The sequence below is a fragment of the Podarcis tiliguerta genome (genome assembly GCF_965153285.1).
Source record: "Podarcis tiliguerta genome assembly, chromosome: 2".
Lineage (NCBI taxonomy): Eukaryota > Metazoa > Chordata > Lepidosauria > Squamata > Lacertidae > Podarcis > Podarcis tiliguerta.
The window spans coordinates 44,891,237-44,913,647 of NC_139535.1; the positions used below are offsets into that span (position 1 = coordinate 44,891,237).

Here is a 22,411-nt window from a genome sequence, read left to right on the forward strand (position 1 = left end):
CCACCTCTGTTGTCCATGTGTTGAGCATGGAAGTCTGAGCCAAGGAAGCTTGTGCATGTAGTCTTCTGTGGGAGTTGGGACTCTGACTCTGCAAGTTTCCAGCTCCTATAGAGGCCTACGTCATGGACTTGCCTGGTTCATCCAAGTTGCAAGAAGGGAGCTTGAATCATACTCTGATGTTCCAGACTTTGTTGATGATTTGGTTGGTGTTTTTGTTTTTACTTTACACAAAGGATGGTGGTATGAAAGGCTCTTCCAAGGTTTTAACTCCTTAGCTAAGGGAGCTGGTAATTTTGAGTGTCTGAATATTGGTGAAAAACTGATGCTGTTCGTTGTGAAATCTTCCAAACGTTCCATATGAGTTCTACAGCATTATGTTGCTGTTGTCAATGACAATATTATCATCCTCATTATTATTATTAGTGTTGTGTAAGTTAGTTCATAACCTGACAAATGCTTAAAACAAGGGAAGACAGCATTCACACCTGACAGGGAGCTGCCTTTATACAGAATGTGGTTTAAGAAACCTATAATAAGCAGGCAGATCAGCACATTGTTTTTATGACATTGTTCTTCACATTATATTCATAATAGAGGGAAATGATTTTCTGTTTCCTCTAGGCTTGGCATTTGATGCTTCAGCTGTCTTGTCAAAATAAATTAATTCCAGGCAGATCTTAAGTGTTAGTTCTCTAAAAATTCACACTGGCCAAATTGGCGTGTGGTTATTAACAAGAAACAACATGTTTTGATATCTTTGTATTGGGATCATCTCCTGATTTGTTTGTTGGTTCTGTTTGCTTATTTGTGTCAGGCTGCCAAGAATACTTTGAGTACCCCTGAGAAAGAACCCGCCGAGAAGCAAAATGAGGTCGAAAAGTTTGAAATCCGAGAACAAAATAAGACCAAAACGGAAGCAAAATGGAAATATAAGGTATGAGTTTCCTTACCTTGTGCTTCTACAAATGTTTCGATGTAATCTTGGGAAGTAAGAGATAGGGTTGTGCTGAAAGTTTGCACATTAATGCTTTTGGCACAAAGCAGAAATAGTCTATGAAAATGTTCCTTGCTCTCTTTTTTTGTTGAAGGTTTATGTAAAGGGGCAGGTTCTTCCACATCTTTTTATTTAAAAAGCAAATTAAGTAGGGTATTTTTTTTGTTGAAAATGATGCTCGCCAATCAGGAATGATGCCGTCAGGTCAGATTTAGATATGTGATCATAGGCCCCTCCATATGTCCTTTTTACAGGGCATTCATTGTTATTTTTGATGGTATCAGAGTGGTTATACATGATCCCACTTTCAATATTGCTTGTGTCTGCAACAGTTTCAGGATGGACCTCCAGCTTCATTTCCAATTAGTGCATGTCCCATAACTTTCTGCTGAAACCCTGTAACTTTTTATACCACAAATATTCTGAGTTGTGGTGCTTTGGTTTGCTTTGTGAGTGTGCGCACCACTTTTCTTGTGCTACAGTGCATGAATGTCCCTTCTGACAGCAATAGTGTGATAGCATTGAGGAAACACCACAGAACTAATAAAACAGAATAGATATGTCAGCAAAAACAAACAAAAACCCACCAGTCTGGGGGGCCAGTTAGAGAGTGAGGTCAAGTCTTCCTCTACCTCAGTTCCTCCATTTCCCTCACTGTTTGGAGCTTGTAAATCTCTGAAGAATTGCTTGCAGCAGGCAAATGTATTTTTTTTTTGGGGGGGGGAATCTTTCAATTTAAGCTTAGCCATATAATAACTGAATGGTCCAAGAGAGGATATCACAATGTACTTTTAGTAGAGATACCCTGGTACAGTTAGGATACAGTGAACTTAAATGCACGTAATTCCATTTCAGACTGTGCCTGATCAGTGATGTAGAAGTTTCAGGTGTAGCAATGTAGAAAATGATTTTTTTTTTACCAATGTAGCTTCAGTGGCACTGAATGTGATGTTAGCATGGTAACTCAGTTCACTGTGGAAGGCCTAAGGTCTAATTGTCAACCCATTAGCCCTGTGCCCTCAGGCTTTCGCTGGAATAAAAATATAAGGCAAATGTTACTTTCTTGCCACCCCCTGAAATACCTTCTTACATAGTCCTGTAGCCTAGCACTAACCTCAGCGTTTAACTCTGCATTGGACTGCCACTAAACCAGTTTCTAGGGCTCAAGAGAACTGCTGTTCTTCCTTTCCAAAAATTCATGGTGAGTTTGCAGGAGCTAAGATTGGTGGCTGCAGCAGCACCTTCACTGCTGTGTCACCGCTCTGTTTTGCTATTTGCATTAGGCACAACATTTCTTCCAGATGATCCTGCAAACATGTTTTCACATTGTAGCAGATTATACGATTGGGAGGGGTCTTGTGACATTGACCTGTGGGTGCATGTTATGCTCGTATAGGTTTTTCTGGGTCTGCTCAAAGCACATTATAAGCCCCCAAAATAGAATAAAGCAAACCTCTCACGGTTAAAATAAGACTGTTCCTGTCCTTTTCAGAATAGCAAACCTGATTCATTACTGAAAATGGAAGAAGAGCACAAACTGGAGAAGACACCGTTATCAGGAAACAAGGACAATAAATTCATGTTTTCTTTCTCCAACAAGAAACTGCTGGGGTAGGTGCTATTTTGGCAATGAAAACTGACTAATAAAACAGATACGGGCCATAAGAAATCTTCCAAGCACTCCAACCTCATCTAAAGATTTTTACTTGCAATATGTGCTATTGTCATTTGGACTTATGCTCAAGCACACGTGCCAGAAGGGGGAAGCCATGTGTACTTCCTGAAGCATAGCTGAAGAAAAACAAAAAATTAGAAGGCGGCGAAATGTTTTATTTGCTCTTCTTAGTCCAGAGACAAAACCCTGGCATGGATACAGATACAAGACTTGAGCACAGAATGGCTGCCACAATTAATACCACAAGTCTGCTTTTCACAAACCTCTTTACACAATTGCTTGATGGTGCAAGAAAAGCACCCCCAGGAAATGTTTAGTAATTCTCCCATTCCATTGGGGAAGTGTCCTCATTGTTGTTGAATTCACATGACTTTATAGTGTGTGGTGACCCTAGGGAAAGGTTTTGAGAAGCCTGTGGTTGGTGATCCCCAATCTGTGGCAGGCTATATGTGTCACAACATGCAGAATTTGGCTATCAGAACATGCCGGGAAATGCCAGACAAGCAAACACTGAAGTCAAAATCCTGGGCATAGTGGTGAGTGCACATGGCTGGCCAGCCACAAACTAGAGGGCCATTGTACATAGACTTCCCAAGGCCAGTAGTAGAATGGCAATGCTAATCTTATCTCCGCTACAGATCAGGATGGAGAGGGGGATAGGTGAAATGGTGGCAAGGTTGGCATGGTCACATGCACTGGATTGACTCTGCTGGTGCATTTGCACTGCACTGACCTTGCTGCCACTTTGCCCCTGCCCCTCTCCATCGTGGTATTCAGCAGCAACATGGGTGGGCAGAGGTCAGGTGAGAATATAGGGCAGCCTGCTTCATCAGGCCAGTGGCCTAGCTCGTCCAGCATCCTGTTTTCACAGTGGCCAACCTGGTGCCTCTGTTCTCTTGCGGTTTCTAGCAACTGGTATTCAGAAGCATACTGCCCTCGACCGTGGAGGCAGGACATAGCCATCAGTGTTAGTAGCCACTGATAGCCTGCCATCTGCTACTGCCAAAGGCCATCCATGCCCAGGTGTTATTGTGGACGGGCCCTTATTTCTTGATAACCTAGTCCAGAGGTGGCTAACCCATGGATTTCTAGATGGTGTTGGATTGCAAACCTCATGCTTCCTGAACCGATGGGCATTGGATTTCAGCAACAACTGAGGGCCGCAGGCCACCCACTCCTAATTTAGTTCCCTACCTCTATCTTCCAATTGTCTTCACATAATTGTTACCTCTCTTCTGAATGTTCCATCTTTCCACTCCTTCTTCTAGCAATCACCTGCACCTCTGTAGGGAAGCCAGACTTATGTGTTAATCAATCTAACATTAATACAATAAGGAATGTGGGAGCATCCTGGATGCCTGCATTGCCTTGGTATCATCTTTGAGCATAAACCTGTAGTCCTTATTTAAGCACCCTTCTGGAGTCATAAGTAGAGCAGATTCTAGGAAACCTTAACCCTCTGCAACTGCTTTCATCAAAATTATAGGTATTATGAATAACAGTTCAATTTAGGCTCCACAAAGGCTATTATGTCATGTTGTGCCCTGACAACGAAGATGAACGAGTAATTTTTTTCCTACCTTTGATCTGAACACTTTGAATCAACTCAGGCATTGCCTCTCATCAGGCATCACTTCTCTTTTTAAGAAGGAAGCAGTTTTCCATGCTTTTAACTACTGTTCAGTTGGCAGGGTCTGAATTGACCTTGGCTGACAAGTTGACAATAGAGGGACTTGTTTGATAATGGCATCTCTCTTTTACATGTATAGGACTCTTTTTTGCACAGATTTCTGCTTTTATTGCTCACAGTAATTGTATAGTCCATTTATTTAAAGCAAAGTATGCATGCCTACTTAAATCAGAGCTTTTATGCATGAGTGTATATAGTCAATCAGATTTCTGTTATGAACATAGAATATCTAAAGGCTTTTTCAGGCTTTTAAAGTCAATAGAAATATGTCAGTTTCCAGCAACTGAACAGCTAGGCTTATGATTTTGTAGAAATATCAGTCTATATTAGGAGTCATTATCACATATTAAATGTCCACGGTTCAGTACTTCTTTTATCACTTGGTTTTCCTGTGGCTGCTCAGTGTGATGAAGATGGGTATCTCTTCTGAGGACACAAGTTACCAGCATGTTCCACTGAGCAGGCTTTCTCAAAGTGCATTGGGCAGCTCACCGACATTTCAAGGTGGCTTATTCAGTTGTCCTTAATGGATGAATTGTTTCCTAAGCCTTTGTGTAGAATAACCCCAGTTATACTGCTAATAAATGAGGAAAAAATGATCACATATTATTTCTTTGATGGCATGAACTGACATTGAAAAATACATTGCCTGGCTTACGTGTGTACGCATACATGATTCCAACACATTGACTATGCATGCACTAGGAGCATAATATTTCAGAATTTTTATTTACTGAACCAGATTGAATGGAGGGTCTCTGTATGCATCAATAAATTTATATCTAGTGCAAATGAAAAAGGTGGTGATTGCTGATAATGTTAAGAATCTGAATATTTGTGACAGGCAAGCAAGTGAATGTAGGACCCCCACTGCTCCCAAACGCAAAAAAAGAAAAAGTCCAGGGATGTCAGCTGTTAACTGTTGTCAATCTGAAGTTTTAGACTTTGGAATATATGTGTTGATGAATGCTGAAATTCATATGTGAATGTGACAGCCCCATTAAAAGAACAGTTTCAAGTTAAGAACGGACCCCTGGAACAAATTAAGTTCGTAACCAGAGGTACCACTGTAATTAGAAGCTAAGTGAGGGGAAAATTAGGGTGCTGTACACAACTAGCATCACATTTTGCTAGGCCTGTTTTGTGAGGTATGTTCTATGACAGGCATCCCCAACCTACGGCCTTCCAGATATTTTGGCCTACAGCTCCCATGATCCCTAGCTAACAGGACCAGGGGTCAGGGATGATGGGAATTGTAGTCCAAAACATCTGGAGGGCTGAAGGTTGGGGGTGCCTGTTCTATGAGGTCTGATCATTGGAGATTTGTGGTATGTGTTGACCTGTTCATATATTATTCTTATTCTTATTCTTATTCTTATTCTTAGTCTTAGTCTTAGTCTTAGTCTTAGTCTTATTATACTAAATGGCATTAGTTATGAACTTCCCTGATTATATGTGCTTGACATTTCCTACACACAGAAAAAGTGATATTTTGATGGTATTTTCGATACATAACATGTCACAATGTTATCCTTTCCAATTTCATCTCTCTTGTCAAACTAGCTCAAAGGGAGTGAAAACTCAGATGAATCCTGGTATATTTGGATCATTGCAAAATTTCAAAGAAGATAAAGCAAAACCCGTGAAAGATGAATACGAGTATGTTTCAGATGATGGAGAGTTAAAAATCGATGAATTTCCAATTAGAAGAAAGAAAAACACCACCAAACGAGATTTGCCCTGTAAGTTTGCTGCTTCTTTTGTGCAAGCGCTTGCCTAAGCATATGAATGCTCCACCCCACTGTAGCAAGAGGAGCATGTTGGTCAGAGCCTTGGGGAGGAAAGGGTATAGCATTGGCTCCCCATTCAGAGCGAGGATTGGTTTTATCTGAGGACAAAGGAGCCGCCTCCTCCACCAATGTCACAGAGCGTGTTGGTCAGTAAATCACACCATTCAAAGCTGAAGTTAACTCTTCATTAGCAAAGACATGAACTCCACAGACTTGGCTGAGTGTCAGGCCTCATGAGCACAGCAACTCGTTCCCTCTGGATCCTACTCTATGAAACCAGTTGCTGAGACTAAATAGCCTCACCTCCGCACAGCTGTCCATGCCTCCTCCTCTCCAGGGTTTTCCCCAAGCAATTGGAGGCTCTGTCTCTGTGCAGCCAATCTCTCTTCTGCCCTTTTCATGCCTCTCTTGGTTCTGAGAGAAGCTGGGCAGGGGCAGCTGGTCATAGGAGTGGGGCGAGACACCTGTGACTCTTCACCAGCCCGACTCATCTCTGCCTCTTGGCCTCCCTCCTCGCCTGCTTCAGCTTCTGTCTCTGATTCTACCACAAACTGTCCCAGCTCACTAAGCCCTGTTGCCTCTTCAGCTTCAGGTGCCTCCTCTTCCAAACCTTCTCCCTCTGACCACTCACTGTTGTCCCACCGCCTTTCCCGGGCTCTGAACCTTCTTCCTTTGGGGGTTCCCAGCAGCTTCCTCCCACCATTCCTTTGTGTCCCACCAGTCCATGACAACCAGGTCAGTGGGAGTGTCTTTGCTTGCATAGTCAACAATGCTGTTGTTTTGAAAAATCAATGTGAGGTTCTCTTTAATCCCTGTCTCTCTTTATATTTTGCGTACTAAAAATGGCATGGATGTGTGGCTTTCTGCCGCACACAGAAATGAATTAAGACGAAGAACATTATTAGCAAAACTATTTAATTTTTTTAAAAAAAGATCTAATTAAAATCTATCTCTATATATAATACTGTGCTTTTTTTCATTTTGAAAAACTAAATTCTGTCTTTCAATTTCTTCCTAGTTTTATCAGATAAAAAGGAAACTGCACAACACACACCCGTTAAGAAGCCAAAGGTGGAATCAGTATTGTACAAGGTATTCTGGTGTTATACTCTTCCATAATAGGGACTTATGCAGGCTAAATAACATTGTAGATGTCCATTAATGACTTGATCTTGCATAGTGACAAGAAACAGCCCTTTGCCAAACCAACACCTACTATTTGTATAGCAGAACTGAGTGCCTCTCTGTATTTATTACTTGACTATAGGGGTTCTGAGAAATCACCCTTAACCTTTGTATAGGAAGAATCAGCATTGTCTCTCTGGTTCATTTAGCATCCATCCTGTATTAGTTTAGCAGTAGAGCACATTCTTTCAAGCAGAGGTGATACATTCAGTCTCCAGGTCTGTATGAAAACCTGGATAGCTATTGCCAGTCAGTGTTCGTGTTCCATTTTTAGCCAGAGTATAGTTTGCACTCACTTTGCTCCTCCCTGGTCCTTCTAACCAAGAACAAACCTTGGTTACAAAGAACTTAACCATGAGACTGGCTTGGGATGACACGCTAAACCAAACCTTGGTTTAGCTGCCATATCATGCTGAGCTAAATGGACCAGGGAGAAAGCAGCTGCAGTCTCCTCTCTGGGAGCCCATGCATGCATGCTCAGCCATGGTTTGGCTTAGCATTCTGTGTGGATGCAGCCATAGCGGGCAACCCTGAGCTAAATATAGCAATAGTCTGACTTCATAGAAGGTGATTTCTTATGCTCCTAGATTATAAATACAATGATATGCTTGCATTAGACCAGAAAATAAACATTTAATTTAGGGCTTACTACTGACTAGCATAATCCCTGGCATCCCTTTGAAAAAGAAAATCTGTTTTGGCAACTTCTACAGAGTGATGACTCCTCAGATGAAGACTCACTTCATATTGACACAGATGCCAAGCCAGGGCGCAATTCTAAAGTGAAGAAAGAGACTGGAAGCTCAGCAGGCATTCTTGACCTATTGCAGGCAAGCAAGGAAGTTGGGGGTTTAGAGTACAACACCAACAGGTAGGCGTAAGCGAGTGTGGATACCTATTTTTAAATAATGCAATGTTAATATTTCATATATATGGATGCACATTGGCCAGAATTTTCTATTACAATGAACCTTTTCTATTTCACTGCGTTCTCCACCCCCACCCCCCGGTCTCAAACCCCAGAGGCAGGCAGCTGCAGAATGCGTTTGTAGCACAATTATAAAATTTGAAGATTTCCTATTAAAAATGCTGAAAATCCACCTAAGCGATAACAATAAAGAAGGTTGTTCATTTTAAAAGAACTGGCTCAATTAAGAGGGAAATGAGAACAGTTTAATTTATGCAACAAAATGTCTTTTATTCCTCTGCTCATTTCCCTAATTGTTGGTTCTTTGGAAGGAGATACTAGAGAAAACCGCCTTTAGAAGCCAAGGAAGAAAACAACAAATGGTTTTGAAAACTAATTTCTCTAAAGGGCAGCAAAAATGGGCCTCCTATGGGATTTACTAGGGGTCTTGCTCATGTGCCACTAGCTCTATCTTGCTGTAAGCATTTGAAATAACACCCACCGTAAGTGTAAAAATCAAAGTTTGGTGTTAATAAAAAACTTTTCAGAATAGTTTTCTAAAAATAAATTTTAAAAATAGGTATGAAACCAGAAAGCAGTGGTTATACATGAACCATGAAAGCATGAGAGAAGGTTATAGAAATAGACCCATAACATTTGTACTCAAGCTGTACTCAGTCTCATTTATTTATTTCCCTAGGACTGTTCACGGTTCCAAATCTGAGCTTGTTACAGGAGCCATTTCTGCATACAGCCATTGCCGCTGTTGTAACAAATTAAAACCACAGGGAGACTTGTGGCACCTTAAAGACTAACAGATTTATTATGGCATAAGCTTCCATGAACTACAGTCCATTTCAGATGCATGAAGTATTATCTTGAGTTTATCCACAAAAGCTATTGTCACAATGAATTTGTTAGTATTTAAGGTGCCACAAAACTCTTCCCTTTTTGTTTCAGAAGGCTAACACAGCTACTCCTCTGGAAAGTATTTAAATAGGAATAATAGGAAAGGGTGCTATCCAACATCACAGGAGTGGACTTCCTGTCACCTTGTAGAACGTCCCCTTCTTCCCCATCCAAGGCCTTCTTACCATGTCAATGCATACCCCTCCCCCTCAAACACACACATCTAAATTTATTTAATTGGAACTGGTCTTAATCTAAAATGGCCCTCAGTATTTTTGAACCAGTGCATTCAAAGACTTGTGGTTTCGAAAGCAGATTCCACACATCACTAAGGATCATGGGTGAGGTATTTCACTGTGTATTGTAGGTAGCTTGCCAGAAATGTGTCCTATCAATTTTGCTTTTATAGACGCAGCTAGATCCTGGTTGTGTGCTCCTAATTTCCAGATTTCCTGTTTTCGTCTTAACTTTCCTTCTGTCAATTTAAAAATTAAATTGTGTGGACCTTAGTCTCTGTCACTCCCTGATTGTGAAGCTGCTGCTGGATGAATAAATGTGTCAGGGCAGAGGGCTGCTTTGATCTTCTCTACAGTCTTTGCATTGTTATTTTTATTTGCTGTATTGGATGTCTAGTCAATGTTGAATGAGAACTGCCAGAATCAGCTCCATATCTGAGTAGCCCCTGGGTAAATTTACCTCTAATGAGCACCCATATTTGTTGGTTGAACCCCTCAAGCTAACTTGGTGGGAACAAGCATGAGCACTCTGACCTACATGAGGCAGCAGGAGACTGAATCTTGCCACACTGTTGGCATGGAATTCTGAAGCTATTCTAGGTCCAGAGCATTCTGGGAATCAACATGGCAGCCAGATGTATCTATTCAGCTTTGCCCAGAGTGTCATTTATGGTTGGGAAATGTGATGCAACATTCACTTTTAACCATTTGTGAGGATGCAACACGGTGTAAAGTTTTCAGACATCTTTGTTAGTAATGCATCCAAGTTACTGGGGAATCTGTACACAATCTTGTTGAATAATTTGGATCAAGGCAGACAGTTTCAAGTAACTGTGCTTATTTGTTAATTTGTTAGTCATAAACAAAATTGCCTCGGCACCATAGCAGAAGCAAGCTAGTGTTCCATCTACATAACCCTTGATTCAGCAAATATTGATAAACAAATGGGCTTTGTCCAGAGGAAAAATGGGATACGCTGTATTGTTTTACTGATTGATAACTGGTTACCATTTATAATGTACCGGAATTTACATTATAATTGCATTTTCTTAGAAAGAAACCTTTTGTAATTTCAGATTGAATCAGATTTTTTAATGATCTGCCTCTTCAAGAGGTGCAAGTCAGGCAGAAATTCAATAGGTGAGAGCCACAAAGTAGCAAAGAACTAGCCCTGTAACCAAGAGCAAGGGATCAAGGGAAATGTCTCAGATGAAGCCGGCTGCAAGCTACAGTGGAATTGGTAGAATTTTCCCTTCTGGGTATCGCTCATAGGAACAGGAGTAAAATGTTCATATTTTCAGTGTAATGTTCAATCACAGTTCAAAGCTGCCATTCAGCCAGGGAATGATGTAAAGCATTTGGCACCAGCCACACACATGCACTCCATTTAAAGAAGCTCTCATTCATATTTTTTCAAATTATGCTTTCATATTACTAGTATTATTATTTATTATGGTTTTTTAAAAATAGCAATAATCACTAAAACTACAGAAAGGGGATGTGACTTTCCAGACTTTAATAATTGCTTCCTGTTTCGTATTTCACTTAGAGCAGATCCAGAATTACTAAGCTGCAAATGTGCCTAATGAAAAACACATTGGGCACAATCCAGTGTCAACATCTCCTGTGCAAACCTGATTGATTTTAAAGGAAGTTGCTCACGAGCAGGGCGACAGAAGACTAAGCCAAATGCCAAAAACGACAGGATGCTAAATGGAAGGACGGAAATCTTCTTCTGTGCAAGCTCCATTCGCATGAATGGGGTTTGCTCAGAAGATTGCTACCCGGCCAATTTTACCTTAACCTTTTGCTGCTTTAAAAGCTTGTTAAACAATCAGTCTGTGGCTTGTTTTTCTTCTCCTCTGCGCACCCCCACCCCCCACTCTGAGCCACTGGTTTTGATCAGATCCCACAATTTATTTGCTATCGCTTGCTTTGCTTTAGGCAGTTCCTCTCTAATTTGCCCATTTGGCAGGCAGCGTTTGATGGTCCATTTCCACTGTATCTCGGGTTCAAGGTTTTAAGAAAGCAAGCAAATGTCTTAAGTGCTCACAGAGTTGATAATTGCTAAAACCAGGTTTGCTCATTTTCTGGATAGAGCTGTGAGCAGGACCAGTTGTGGCATGCTTTGCCGAGCGTATTCTCGTCTTGCTATATCTGGAATACCAAGTAGTACAAAAGTGGACTGAGTTAGCCTCCCAGCACATCAGATGTAACATAAAACAGCAGCTCCCCTGCATTTAGTACATCCAAGAAAAGGCTGCTGGGAATGTTAGGCTCTGCCTTCACTGCCCACCCCCCTTTAAAACCATTTCCATGACAATGGAAGGCAGGTCTCCACTGACTCCTCCACTTTCAATGTTTCAAGGCCACCCACCAAAGATTGCTTGAGATTGCAAGCTAAAACCTTTCCTCTCAGATACAGCAAGCCGCATCTATCCACAATTTCTCTCCTGTAAGTTTTTTTTATAGGAGGCAGCAGTGACTAGACAAAGCCAGAGCTGCTGTCACCAAAGCTTTCTGGAAAGTACCCAGAGTTTTTCATGTTTGTTGGTATTTTTGATGAATATTTTTGATTCACTTTTGCATGCTGCTTGGGGGTCTTTTGCTGGAGAGAGCGGTATATGAATTCTGTTAGGTAAAATAAATAAATTTGCTGGCGCATCAAAGCATATATTGCTAAAACATCAATTGCTGACATATCACACTGCTTTTTTGTGTAGAGCGAGTGAGACAATGACCCGCAATTCCGAATTGAACCACATGTGAAAAATCTAATACTGTAAAATTAGTTGTTTTTTAACAATATTTTTATTAATTTTCAATTATTAAAAAATCCAATAACAGCCACATTTTATCAATATCAAATAACAATTCCCATCCAAATATAGGTCAGTTATACAGCCAATTATACATTTTGAGTGACTTCCCATGTGCTGGGTTTCAGGGTGCAAAGTTCTTATGTCTTCCTGCTTCCGAAATCTTAGTTAATCCAATTGCATTCAGTCCTGATCTTAGTCCCTTAGCAACAGCTACAGATTTCCTGACTTCCATTCGTGTTGAGATATTTACTAAAAAATAAAAAATCCCTGCAAGATATTTCATCTCAATTGCACCTTGAATCTTTTAGGTGATTACCGGTGTAGACTGGTTGAAATAAAAAAATGTAAAGTCTATTGATTTCAGTTGGCCTACTTTAAATGTGAATTAACCAGGCAACCCCCTTTATATTTAAATATATTCATGTCAAGGTCTCTGTTAGAATGTCCAGGGAAAATGATATTCTCCCCTACCTGCTATGTCTCCATCATAATGCAGTTTGAGTCTGCCCATTCTCTTACATAAGGTGATGTCTTGTCTGTACAATGCAAATGGCCACAGTGTCGTTGACAAGTGTACCCCATGACATTGAAGGGCATGTCACATATGTAATATTGGGCACCCCCTCTTTATTCTGTACTTGTATTTACTCTGAGTTGAAAGCTTTCTTTCTCCCACCCTCCTCCTTTTCCCCCCTCAGTCAGCCACCTGCATCTCCCAGCACACAGGAAGCGATACAAGGGATGTTGTCGATGGCAAACCTGCCTACAGATTCCTGCCTACAGCCTTCGTGGGGCCCCAACCAAGCAAAGAATAATTCCACATCTGCCCCAAACGCCAAAAAAACTGGAAGTAGCAACAACAAAAATGCAGGGAAAAGGTTGCCGAAAAAGAGTGCAAAAAACAACATTGACATTGAAGATTATGACGAGGACCAGGATCACTTAGAAGCCTGTTTTAAAGATTCTGATTATGGTATGGAATGTCTGCATCACTTTTCTCTCTCTCTAGGTGTGGCCCTTTAAATATACGCATGCAGTGAAACACACGAAGGTGGCGGGTCCCTTCATGAAAGCAGTAACGCCACCAGTTGTTGTGGCAGCAGATTCTGAGTCAGAGGCCTGAATGATTGCTGGAAGCCAGCCTTGTTTTATCTGCCTCGCAACATCTCCCTTAATTCCATTTGGTAATTTTGTCTGTGTGAGATAGGTATGGGAGTTCTTTTCAAATTTTACAAGGGAGATCTCAGGTCATGAGAGCCAGCGTGGTGTAGTGGTTAAGAGCAGTGGACTCGTAATCTGGTGAACCGGGTTCGCTTCCCCGCTCTTCCACATGCAGCTGCTGGGTGACCTTGGGCTAGTCACACTTCTCTGAAGTCTCTCAGCCCCACTCACCTCACAGAGTGTTTGTTGTGGGGGAGGAAGGGAAAGGAGAATGTTAGCCGCTTTGAGACTCCTTAGGGTAGTGATAAAGCGGGATATCAAATCCAAACTCTTCTTCTTCCTCCTCTTCATGCTTACTGAAGTGCTATTCAGGCATTCAGCCTGGACGCAGAAGGGCAAAAGTGTGTTGGAGGATGGGGGCATGTATGATGGCCCCATTCCTAGTGTCCCTGGACATGCCCCCTTCACCTCCCAATTAAGCCTCCTCTTAGTTGGGAACCCAGAGTGTTTAAGCACATCCATTAAGTGCCAGGTTTCTCCCCCACCATTAACTTCCTCTGCTTCCACTCCATGCTGCTTCATATGCTACTGCAATTTCTTCATGTTTAAAAAGCAGTTTGTGATGCAACATGGGGAGGTGACTGTTTGAAAAAGGGAGGAAGAAGCCCTAGGCAGACATGCAGAGCTGTGGACCAACTTTTTCAGTGAGCAAGCAAACTCATTAATGGCGCTAACATTGCAATTTACCAGCCATTTACACAATCAACATAGCTTTGTTTCCCCCAGTGGGACTGCACTGCTAGAACATGCTTAGTGAAGTGTCGCCCTAAGACCGATAGATAGCCTAATAATTTAGCTTCCAAAAATATTAAGCCATACGTAAGATGTCTTCCACCCCTTTGGAAAGCACATAATTTCCCTCCGCTTTCAGCATTTGAGAGGCTAAAAGCAAACAGATTGAAATCCTGTTGTAGACTCTCTTCTGAATTGAAGAAGCTGTACTTCTTTGACAAAACATAAGCACAAATTATAATGACGGTACCTGTAGGCATATCACTCTAGTTAAATTACTTTTAAATGATTGCAAAAGTATAATGTATAGACACGATCTAAAGATGTCATTCTGAAAGGAGAAGACCGATTTGGTGGGGTGGGGAGAGAACCAACATTCTTGCTAATTACATATTTATGCTACCATTTAATAGGCTTGCTTTGTTGTAATATGGTTTGGTTCACTAAGGCTCCATTTGTCCTACATCTGGCCAGCACATTTTCAGTCGGTGGCTAAATTGATGCAATTGCTTTAAAATCATATCTCGCCATAGCAAAAAGAAATGAAATTTAAGTCCACATTTGAGATAGGTTTCTCAGTTTAAGTGGGCATAATGCAAACAATGTAGCTGCCATTAGGCTAGAAGTTGCTGGTTCTCTGAAAGCAAAAGAGATGGAGGGTGTGGCAAATCTCAGATGTTTCCATAGAATAATTGGAGGTAGAGTAGCTGTGTCTCCAATAACCACATGTGTAGCTACTGCTACTACCACATGGCTGCAGCTTACAATGTGTGTGAGCAACTGCCTCCACCCTGCCCATTCTTTGGGTACTTTTTAATGAGGCTAGGACTTTATAAATGGCTGCCAGAATCCTTCCTAAGCATACAAGATGCACAGAACAAAGAACTGCTAATGGCTGTAGACGCGTTCCAGATACAGTAAGCCTGCAACTTATACGGGGGTTACGTTCCATGAATCACACCTAAAGCCAAAATTGCACATGAAAACAAATGCTTGGAAAAATTATTGAAGTGCACAGTAGATCTGTAGAAATTGCTTAATAATAATAAGAATTTGTATACTGCCCTTTATCCATAGATCTCAGCGCGAAGTCTGATGTGGAAGCTAAGGGCCACCTTCAATATAGTCCTAATTCAGAGATACTGACAAAGGAGTCTTGCTCCTGTAACTCAAGCACAGGAATAGATCATGATGCAAAGCTAATATTTTTATCCTTCTAAACATGAAGGATAATGTTCATGTTTAGAACTGAATTATTCCAGGTTTGATTCACCCACTCAAAGGCTATTGGCTCCTCCCATTTTATTTTATTTTTTACATATATGGCATGCTTACACTATCGAATAGTGCCATACCAGAATCTCTTATGGTATTTGTTTTCTCTTTTAGTTTATCCCTCCCTTGAATCAGATGAAGATAATCCAGTATTCAAGTCTCGATCAAAGAAAAGGAAAAGTTCTGATGATGCACCATATAGCCCAACAGGTAATATTTATAATACTTTAAATCAAACATATACAGGAAAAATACTGTAAAATCCTTTTAATTCATCATTTACTGTACACACAAAGATTTCTAGGAAGCCCCAAAGTAAGTTATGCCATTCACTTATACCTTTTGATGACAATAAACCTAAAAGTGGTCAGAGTTGCTGCAGTATTTCAAGGATGGATGTATATGGCTGATCCTGACTACCACATTCCTGGCAAGGTGCTGCTTAAATATGCTGCCCTTACCATACCTTGTGTCACAGCAAACAAAGAAAGGATTCCTCAGCAGCACTGATATTTTGACTGGATTCCTATAATCAGACATGTAATTTTTGAGGAAATCATTTGCACAGGTTTCTGGATCTGAGTGAGATCACCTCAATTCAGCCTTTGTACTTTATGTGTTCTACAGAAAGCATGCTTAAATCTGTACTGGGTATGCTAGTGTATATATACAACTTCACATTGCTGCGTTTGTAACCTTTGTTTTTTGCTTCTGCATTTAGCAAGGGTTGGCCCATCGGTACCTCGGCAAGACAGACCTGTCCGAGAAGGTACAAGAGTTGCCTCTATTGAAACAGGACTGGCGGCAGCAGCTGCTAAATTATCCCAGCAGGTGAGCTGACCAGAGAGGTTTCAAAAATAAATAAATCCCATGGACATCGGAGTAGACCGATTGGAATTCATGGCCATTAATTTCTATGGGTCAGCACTGAGTAAAACTTAATTGAATACCACACCTAGAAATTCTGCCCTCTCCTTTTCCAACATGCTGTTCTGGGGAATTCTCCCAGTCCTCCAGAGTGGATTTGAGGGAGTGCATGGAATGAGAAGGGGCAGAAGAAGCCATGTTGCAGTAGCCAGAATCTTTGTGCCACAATGGGTTAGTTGAATCTGGTTCCCAGTTTTTCATCATAGAATCATATAGTTGTAGATTTGGAAGGAACCCCAAAGATCGTCTAGTCCAACCCCCTGCAATGTAGGATTTGCAACTAAAATATCTGTGACAGATGGCCGTCCCATCTCTGTTTAAAAACCTCCAATGAAGGAGAGAGTCCACCACCTTCCAAGGGAGCCCATTCCACTCTCAAACAGCTCTTACCATCAGAAAGTTCTTCCTGATATTTAGTCGTTATTTCCTTCCTTGTAATTTGAATCCTTTGGTTTGGGGCCTACCCTCTGGAGCTTGTAGGGCTGCGATGGCTATTTATGGAGTGTGGTGCCTGTAATGTACCAGTGCTAGCAATAACAGCTACCTTTTTGAAGCTAATGGCCATCGTATCATTTTTGAAAGGAGGAGCAGAAGGGCAAGAAGAAAAAGAACACCAAAAAGAAACTGTCGCCCAACAACACAAACAAAATCCCTCAGGAAAGCAGCTCTCCTGAACCCAAGCTGGAGTCCCACAGCAGTAGTTTAGCAGACCACGAGTATACAGCTGGTGCAAGCACGTTTGGGGTGGCCCAGGTCAACCGAGGTTCTCAACCCATGGCACCAGGAGTTTTCCTCACGCAACGGAGGCCCTCGTCGTCGTCACAGAATAATGCTGCCGCCAAAGGTAGTTTTCGTCAGTTTATATTAGAAGTGGCAGATATTTTCATGAGCCGGCAGCGTCATTTCCTTAATACATGCTTTGCTTTGTCATAATATGTGGTCTTGTATTGTTTTCAAATCAGTTCATGTAGCATTTGGCAAGTCGTGTTGGTATGCCTCAATTGCCTACAGAAACCACAGGAAACCACACAACCAGTGTGTATCAAGGAAAACACACTGGTTGTATACACATGGAATGCCTGCTACTTTAGGAATGGTAGTTTTCAACTTTTAAGAAGCTAACATACCAGTATACCTGAAGGAGCGTCTCCATCCCCATCGTTCAGCCCAGACACTGAGGTCCAGTGCTGAGGGCCTTCTGGCAGTTCCCTCATTACAAGAAGCGAGGTTACAGGGAACCAGGCAGAGGGCCTTCTTGGTAGTGGCGCCCGCACTGTGGAACGCCCTCCCATCAGATGTCAAGGAAATAAATAACTAGCTGACTTTTAGAAGACACCTGAGGGCAGCCCTGTTTAAGGAAGTTTTTAATGTTTTTAAAGTTTTATCACATTTTTTTACATTTTGTTGGGAGCAGCCCAGAGTGGCTGGGGAAACCCAGCCAGATGGTCGGGGTATAAATAATAAATTATCATTATTATAATTGTTTGTCTTCTGCGGTGCGGTAAATGTTTGATACGTTTGCCCTTAGACCAGGAGCAGCAAACTGTGAATACTCTGTAGATCCCTAAGCGTGCTAATGCCTTTTGGCATCAGTTGCTGTGATGTTCGGGCAGAAGAAAGCTTTTGAAGCTCCCAAACGATCGACCAGGAGGGAGAGAACATGCCAGTCGGGCATGTGTCTCTGCCAGTTTGTTGTATGTTGTATGTTGCCATCCCAGCAGCAATCCCCTTCCCCTGTGCAGGAAAACAAGAGCCAAAGGAGAGGGAGAGAAAGGGGAAAGAGAAAGGCAAGCAGCATAATATGTAACTTGACCTTCAGTTTGTGGGATGCAACTTGTGGGTCGCTTTTTCCTTTTTCTGTTCAGATTAGTTTTTTAGCCTTGATGAAAAGATATTTGATATCAATCTTTGTGTTCTTTTGCAGATTTCAACAAAATCTATTTAAAAAACAACAAAAAACAAAATTTAGCCTCACCATAAGTCAACTAGATGGCCTTAGTCAGGCCGCCATTTTCCTCACCCAACTGTACAGAACATGGGAAATGTTTGATTTGCTTCTAGAATGTGGGGATGTAGCCAAATCCTTTCCAAACCAATCTTCATTTGCGTTTGCTTCATCTTTGTCTGTCGTAAAACTTTCTTCATAGACAGAGGTCTTGTGGCTTAATGTGTCCCCTTTTCTCACACTTGCAGGGAAACGTACGAAAAAAGGCATGGCCACAGCTAAGCAAAGGCTTGGGAAGATTTTGAAAATTCATCGGAACGGGAAACTTCTCCTCTAAAACTTAGCCCCAGCTGGGACTCTTATCAAAGTTCAGAATGTCCTGAGCTGACACTAACTCTTCTTCAACTCTTGAAGGACCTTCAGTCGTATTGTGCAACACCCGAGGGACAATACCAGTTAACTTTTTGCCACCACTTTAATAAATTCTTTTTAACTTTCAGCAGTTAAACATGTACAGAATACTGCTATAAATATTTTTTAATATAGATGTCCTTTCTCAAATTGCTGAGAGTGACTAGTTCGCAAAAAGTTAATACTCCAAGAAACTGAGGATCATTCCAGTTTTAGGAAAGTATCCCTTTAACTTGTTTATAAGTGAAGAAAAAGTGGTTGTTTTTAACAGTATGCACATTAATTTCAGTTATGTTTCATTTATCCAGCTGCACCAATTTTAGAGAGGTATCTGGTTAAGTGGCAGGAGATTAGAGTTTTGGTAAATTCCACCTTTGCTCAAATTAACTTACAGAGAGGGGGAAGAGATTTTTGCCATTACTGTGTGTGATATAATACATGTGAGACATAATATGCATAATGGAATACTTAGTTTTCTTTACCTGGCTCATAATAAGTATGTTTTGGTCAATGGAAGAACTAAAATTGCACTTCAGCACTACTAAGAACTTTCCCTATAACTGGGTATAGGACAAAAATGGATGAATTAATTTATTTTATGTGCAATGCTAGGTGACTGCCGGAACAATCCGGATCACAGGCCTGATCCAATTGGGTTAATGATTAGGGTGTGTAGACGCAAAATGGGTTAATGCAGTTCTTTGAAAATCAGTGATAGTTATTCCATTAATTTCAGTTGGTGCTGGATTACAATCCTTCTCATTGATAGTTTTCCATCCCTCCCACCATTTTCTTATCTGTAAGTTTTATTTTTTTTAGCACCTCTTAGCATACTGTCTGTCCTTATTGTCTCTGCTTTCACCGCCACAAGGCAATGTGTGATAGGAGTAGCCTTGTAAGACAAAGCAAAACACCCCAATAATAACAAAAACCAATGTGTACAGATGGGAGATTGTTACAAAATGATGGAATTGGCTCCTTAGCAATAAGACCTGAAAAGAACGGTTGAGTCTGGAGATTTCTTTTCACTCACCGCTGTTCTTGCTAAGGCTTGTTTACATGATCCTAGAAGCAGAGGGGTTGCAGTTTTGTTTCTTTCAAGATATTGCTAGGTCAGGGTTTCTGTTCGGAAATTATGGCTGTTGTTTACCAGAGAAGAGAATTCCATGTTCAGGGCTGACTCTCCAGTTAACCTTGTGACAAAGTTGCCACTTCTGTGTGTCTAGGCCCCCGTCTCGAGGTGCTGATTCTTGAAATTGAGCACCATGCGGGAGGAACAGATGTCATGGCTCCTTCTGAATCCCAAAGACAGATGCTGCCCACGGCATGTGAAATAGGCTCTTTATCTCCCCATTTCAATGGCTACTCAAGGAGGACTTGACCAAGTAGACATGGCAAGTGTGACACAAAGTTAACACAATATGTCCTCCTTACATTGTGAGCCTGTGCGTGTCAACTCTGAAGTAAGTCCCTTTGAGTTCAACGTGCTTGCTCTTAAGTGGATATACGATAGCACCTTTAGTCCAGTATCTCCTCACCAGTGCTATTTTCTAGAAAAAGAGGTGGCTCTCTCGTTCTCTTAGAATGGCAGTGGAACCCACCTGAGAGGTGCCAGAACTTAGTTCCGGCTGCAAAAAAGCCCTTCTGCTCAATAATTTTCTTGGGTCATCCCTTGGACCCTTGCTATCTTGACGTGACTTCTGAACCCCATCCAACAGATCACACGTTAAGTTCACGGCGACACAGTTTTTTTTAAAAAAATGCAATCAATTAATATGAGATGAAACCAATGACAGCCCCCCACCAATTAACCAGGGTTTATTTCTTTCAATTCACAGTAGCCTTGAGTAAACCCCTGGATCATGTAAACAAAAGAGTCACATCATTGAGCTAAGCTGTTTTCTTGGGATAACTAAGAATGTCAGCAAACAGGGCACTTTCTTCTGGCTCCATGACTCAACTCCATCCCATCTTCCTGCTCTGGGGAAAGCAGCTGGCGGATGTGTGTGTGTGTGAGGAAACAGTTCCGGAGGCAAAGTGCTAAGAAAATGTAACATCTGTATCAACACTTTGAGGGTTTGTGGGCTGTTGTTTTTTAATGCTTGCAAACCCACTAAGACATGATGGCTCCATGGTTTGAGCTCGCCTTGACCCCAAGGCAGGCCGTGAGGTGCAAACCCATGTCAGCGATGTACATAAGGCTTCTGACAGTCATATCAAAGCACTTCCTATGAGATACACTTGTCTGAAGGAATGACGGCTGTGGGCACACACAGATGTCTGATAAGACGAAAGCCAAGCTTATTGACAGTTTAACTGGATACTTGTCGTCTTTTAACTCTCTTAGTGTTTAGTGTAGAGTGCATTATTTTACATTAAACTTGCTTGTCTGCATTTAAACACTTAAAGAGTTAAATTTGTTTCTCAGGCAATCCCAGGTTTTCATTTATAGATCTGTTTCCTAAAGCATATTTTTTCATAGAATGTAGCCTGTAAATAGCTTTTTAAATACCTTCTTTTTTATAAGAGCAAAGTATCTTTAGACCTTTCTTTCTATAGAATACTTCATTAACCTTTATACAAGTTTTTTGCCGAGTATTATCAACTGTTGTATTTTAGGTTCTTGACTCTAAGAGAGGAATTTTGGGTTTTTGGTCCTTGTTTTTGTTTTCTTTTCCCTTTGATTATTATTATTATTATATTAATTATTTCGGCATTGCCTGAAAAACAAGTAAAACTTTGTGCAGCCTTATACAGAATCGAATAATAGTACAAAAAATTGATCTATTTAAGACACATTATGAAGAAGAATCTTCAACTTTATAATACCAGCTCCTTGTTTCAATTCTTGTATTATGAGGGGATACAATTATTTTATTAGCACCTTGTGAAGTGTTTCTGTGTTTTGTGATGATGTAATTTATTAATGTTTGTAGCTTTTTATATTTGTACATTTATTATGAGCTTTGTTTATATACACATTACCTGGATGTGATGTCCATGAGGAAAAAAAAAACAGCTACAGAAAACAACTGAGGCCTTATTAACTAACCTTTCTACAGCCACGATGGGGAAACTGGGTTTGGATCCTCGGAGTCAAAAATGTTAGTTGAATAGGGCCCCAGGGTTAAGCCGAGCAAGTTTTTTTAAGCTTCCCTAGTATACTGTTCTTGTCAAGCATTTATATAATATAACACAAACATCATGCTGTTTTTTATTATTATTATTGTTATTATTATGATTATTATTATGATTATTATTTTCGCAACATGTACATTTCTAACAAAGTTTATTGTGGCTATCTATTACAGTGTTTTATTTACCGATTCATATCAAATGCTCTTGTATCAAGTCCATGAAATCTAAGTAAACTTAGATCAAAATTTTAAAAGTAAAATATTTCAGGTTTTGTATAGAACTGGCGTTGGTTTGGTTCTTGAGAAATTTGATTCAGGCCATGGGTCTACAAGGTCCTGCATCGCAGGGGGGTGGAACAAGATTATCTGTTTGGGTCTCTTCCAACTCTACAATTCTGTGTCTCTTAAGTCATCGAAGGGCAACGCGCCGCTCTAGGTTGCAGGTGACACTTGTTCACTGCCAGGGCAGGAGTTTCAGTGCGGAAGCTATTTGAAAAGGAGCAGATTGATGTAGAAGCAACTGCAGGCAGGATGAGATCCCCACGACTGATCACA

At 41.0% G+C, this 22,411-nt stretch overlaps 1 protein-coding gene across 2 annotated transcripts in view; it reads left to right on the forward strand.

The window, feature by feature from the left end:
- PHF2 (PHD finger protein 2) overlaps nt 1-22,137 on the forward strand; it is a 115,515-nt gene extending 93,378 nt beyond the window's left edge. For both annotated transcript variants that reach the window (XM_083420936.1, XM_083420937.1), the window contains exons 13-22: nt 815-934; nt 2,487-2,605; nt 5,923-6,101; nt 7,168-7,241; nt 8,048-8,205; nt 12,907-13,181; nt 15,551-15,646; nt 16,158-16,267; nt 16,946-17,207; nt 18,557-22,137. In XM_083420936.1, the coding sequence (XP_083277062.1) occupies nt 815-934; nt 2,487-2,605; nt 5,923-6,101; nt 7,168-7,241; nt 8,048-8,205; nt 12,907-13,181; nt 15,551-15,646; nt 16,158-16,267; nt 16,946-17,207; nt 18,557-18,645 (1,482 nt within the window). In that variant the 3' untranslated portion in view covers nt 18,646-22,137. The remainder of the gene's footprint in view (nt 1-814; nt 935-2,486; nt 2,606-5,922; nt 6,102-7,167; nt 7,242-8,047; nt 8,206-12,906; nt 13,182-15,550; nt 15,647-16,157; nt 16,268-16,945; nt 17,208-18,556) is intronic.
- Nucleotides 22,138-22,411: the final 274 nt, after the last annotated feature.